The sequence below is a fragment of the Nicotiana sylvestris genome, chromosome 1 (genome assembly GCF_000393655.2).
Source record: "Nicotiana sylvestris chromosome 1, ASM39365v2, whole genome shotgun sequence".
NCBI classification, from domain to species: domain Eukaryota; kingdom Viridiplantae; phylum Streptophyta; class Magnoliopsida; order Solanales; family Solanaceae; genus Nicotiana; species Nicotiana sylvestris.
In genome coordinates, this window is record NC_091057.1 from 18,298,486 (window position 1) to 18,301,392 (window position 2,907).

General features: G+C 37.4%; 1 protein-coding gene across 1 annotated transcript; it reads right to left on the minus strand.

Moving 5' to 3' along the window:
* Window positions 1–1,467: 1,467 nt before the first annotated feature.
* On the minus strand, window positions 1,468–2,434 carry LOC104239999 (inactive protein RESTRICTED TEV MOVEMENT 1-like). Its single transcript, XM_070174106.1, has 2 exons — window positions 2,409–2,434; window positions 1,468–1,981 (listed from the first exon to the last, which is right to left on the minus strand). The coding sequence occupies exons 1-2, from the start codon at window positions 2,432–2,434 to the stop codon at window positions 1,468–1,470; spliced, it is 540 nt and encodes a 179-aa protein (XP_070030207.1).
* Between the last annotated feature and the right edge of the window lie 473 nt (window positions 2,435–2,907).

Sequence of the window (2,907 nt, forward strand, 5' to 3'; positions counted from 1 at the left end):
CGCAACCGGTTTGGCCGACTAGGAGGTATAAGAAGATGACGCTTTATCTTTTTTGGGGACCGTTTTGGACGTTTTAGCCATGATTTCAAGCTAAACAATACAGATTGTATCGGAATGTAGTGTTTTTATAAGAACTTGACGTTTTCCGATGCTTAAAGAGGCAGTGGAAACAGGTGATTAGAGAAAGAGATGAAGAAGGGAAAGATGTAATGAAAGAGTAAAGTTCTTTACTCAAAGGAATAGCCTCATATTTATAGAAGGGAAACGATGGTTCGGCGGCGCTAGTGGCCGACTAATACTGGTGTGCATTCAATGTTTTGGGTAAGTGGACCAACGGGACATTTCAGTCACTTCGAACGCTTGCGCCACGAAAATGACATCATTACTAAAGACTTTCGGAAAAGGAGGATCAAATCATTTCTTATCATCTTACTCAAAGAAACGCTTGGACTATATATATACAGTCGAGATCAAATGCCTTAGATCTATATACTCGAGAGGTTGTCCGAATTTCGAGTCCCGGCAAGATCGAGTTCGAGCTCGAGGGATCAGACCCGAGATCAAAGACAGAGCACGATACATACCGAGGTCGAGTGTGCTCGACCTTGGAATAGTACCATTATAAATTTGCAATAGAATGAGCTAGATTCCTGCCACGTCCCCAAGATCGTGGCGCAAACCCCGAAATAGGATTGTACGATTCCGTACTAGGTGGTTAGACAGCTATACCAAGAATATTCCTTGTTGTAAATAGAAATAAACCTTATTTAGGGGTTACCTATTATATAAAGGAGACCCAATTATTTGTAACATCATCTGATCATTGAGCAAAGAATATACTCTCTACCTTTTCGCCTATTGTTCATCAAAATTGTCCTTATCTCTACTGCTTTTACTTTACTTTTCTTGCTTAATTGTTCTTATTACTCTAAGTCCACCTCGAGGTCACTACTGCTGAGTAACATTGATTTGATTCACTTGTCTTTTGTTTCTACTTCATATTTTTTTTATTATTAATCGATATTAGAATAAATCACATATCTTTAAAATCACTAATCAAATTTAATTGTTACTCGTATTTTCAAGGTAAACTACATGCTTGCTAATTATGTATGAAATCGGCCTTTTGGCTAAAATCAAGTACGAGATTGTTGCTTCTTGTATTTTTTATTAGTTGTCACAAGGCTATTTTCTTTTCTCTTGTTGTGTGCAATTCTATGAGATGTCTAGTCGTGTGAGTTTTTACATTTTCAACTTCAATAATCTAGGTTCAATCCATTGTTTGATTTTCATAGAAAGGAGGGGGGCTTCACATACTTAACTTTTTTTCTAATACAAAACAAGAACGATAATCCTTACATAATATCCACGCACCAATCAGCAGATCTATTGTGCAAAAGTAAAATCGAAACAAGCAAAAGAGTGAATAAGACAAACGATATATATATAAGACAGAAGTATCATGAGTTAATCTTCTTCTTTTTCAACCTTAACTTGAGGATCATCTTTCGGATTGATCATAGAGGAGGTGATGTTCTTCACGTAGACACCAATACCATTAATGCCATCGCCATTTCTGCTGCCATAAAAACCACCAAATAAACTTCTTCCAATATAAAAGTTGAACTCTTGGTCACCAGTTGAAGGGGTCCCAAATGGTCCATATGAATCCTTGTTGGTTCTAAATATTATAGATGTCAACGTTCGGCAGGGGCCAAGAGAACCACTTATCGAAGTAAAATATTCTGATGGATAATCAAAGATAACTGCTGAGTAGTTTTCAGAACCATCAACAAAACCATGTCTGTTCGACATAACTAAGTTACCATTTTCATAGAAAAGGAATTGAAGTGCAAGAACCGAGAATTCGTTGTAGTAAACATAAATACCAGCAACTTGATTTCGTCCCTTTTCATCCCAAATGGTTCCACCACGTCCCCCACTGGGCCAACATTGATCATATCCATATTCTCTCTTCTTTCTGAATCAATGGAGTAGTTGGAAGATCTTGTTACATATATAGAGGAGTTAATTTCAACTTCTAAAGAAGTTTTTGAGTCGGATACTACTAGGAGCCGTTACAGCTTCACACGTTGGTATTTATTCTTTTATAATCTCGAAATAGGAATCTGACTCTTAGTTTCTCTCTTTTCAATTTAATTTAGGTGGTCTAGAATCAAAATGCGGTTCTTTTGGACATAAGAGACCGAAATAGGTGGAAATTTTTTTTGGTAACCTTTCTATATATAACGCCTTTTTAAAGAGCGCTATATTTTAACGTCAGTTTTGTCCATTAAGATATAGCGCGGTAGCTACAACCAGTCTTTGCATTTTAAGGCATAACGCTTTAAACAAAAGCACTATACATCAGCCTCTTATGTTTTTTTTTCATTATTTATTGATCTCACCTTTTATCCTTCTCACCTTTTTTCATTATTTAGTGAGCGACTGGCTGTAGTGGGCACGCGGAGAGGTAGAGGGCGACCTAAGAAGTATTGGGGAGAGGTGATCAGACAGGACATGACACGACTTAGGATTACTGAGGACATGACCCTTGACAGGGAATTATGGAGGTCGATCATTAAGGTTGTAGGTTAAGGGAAAGTTGTGAATATTTCTACAACACAATAGAGAGAGACTAGCCAATTAGGAGTTAGACTAAGAATGTCATTGGTCGTCTATTGATGCAGGGCTTTACCTGCTAGTTTTACTATACCAGCCATCTATTTCGTATTTCGTATTCTGTATTTCATATTTCATATTTCATATCTCTTATACGACTGTTATTTTATTATGCATTTTTAAGGTACTAATATATCGGCTCCTGTTGCTTTTTGAGCCGAGGGTCTCCTGGAAACAGCCTCTCTACCCTTCGGGGTAGGGGTAAGGTCTGCGTACATATTACCC

Bases quoted from the DNA above. Each gene is read 5' to 3' on its own strand.
- LOC104239999 (XM_070174106.1), bottom strand. From the start codon at position 2,434: ATGAAAAAAGGTGAGAAGGATAAAAG. The intron at 1,982-2,408 runs GTGAGATCAATA...CCATTGATTCAG, and splicing joins AAAGGTGAGAAGGATAAAAG to AAAGAAGAGAGAATATGGAT.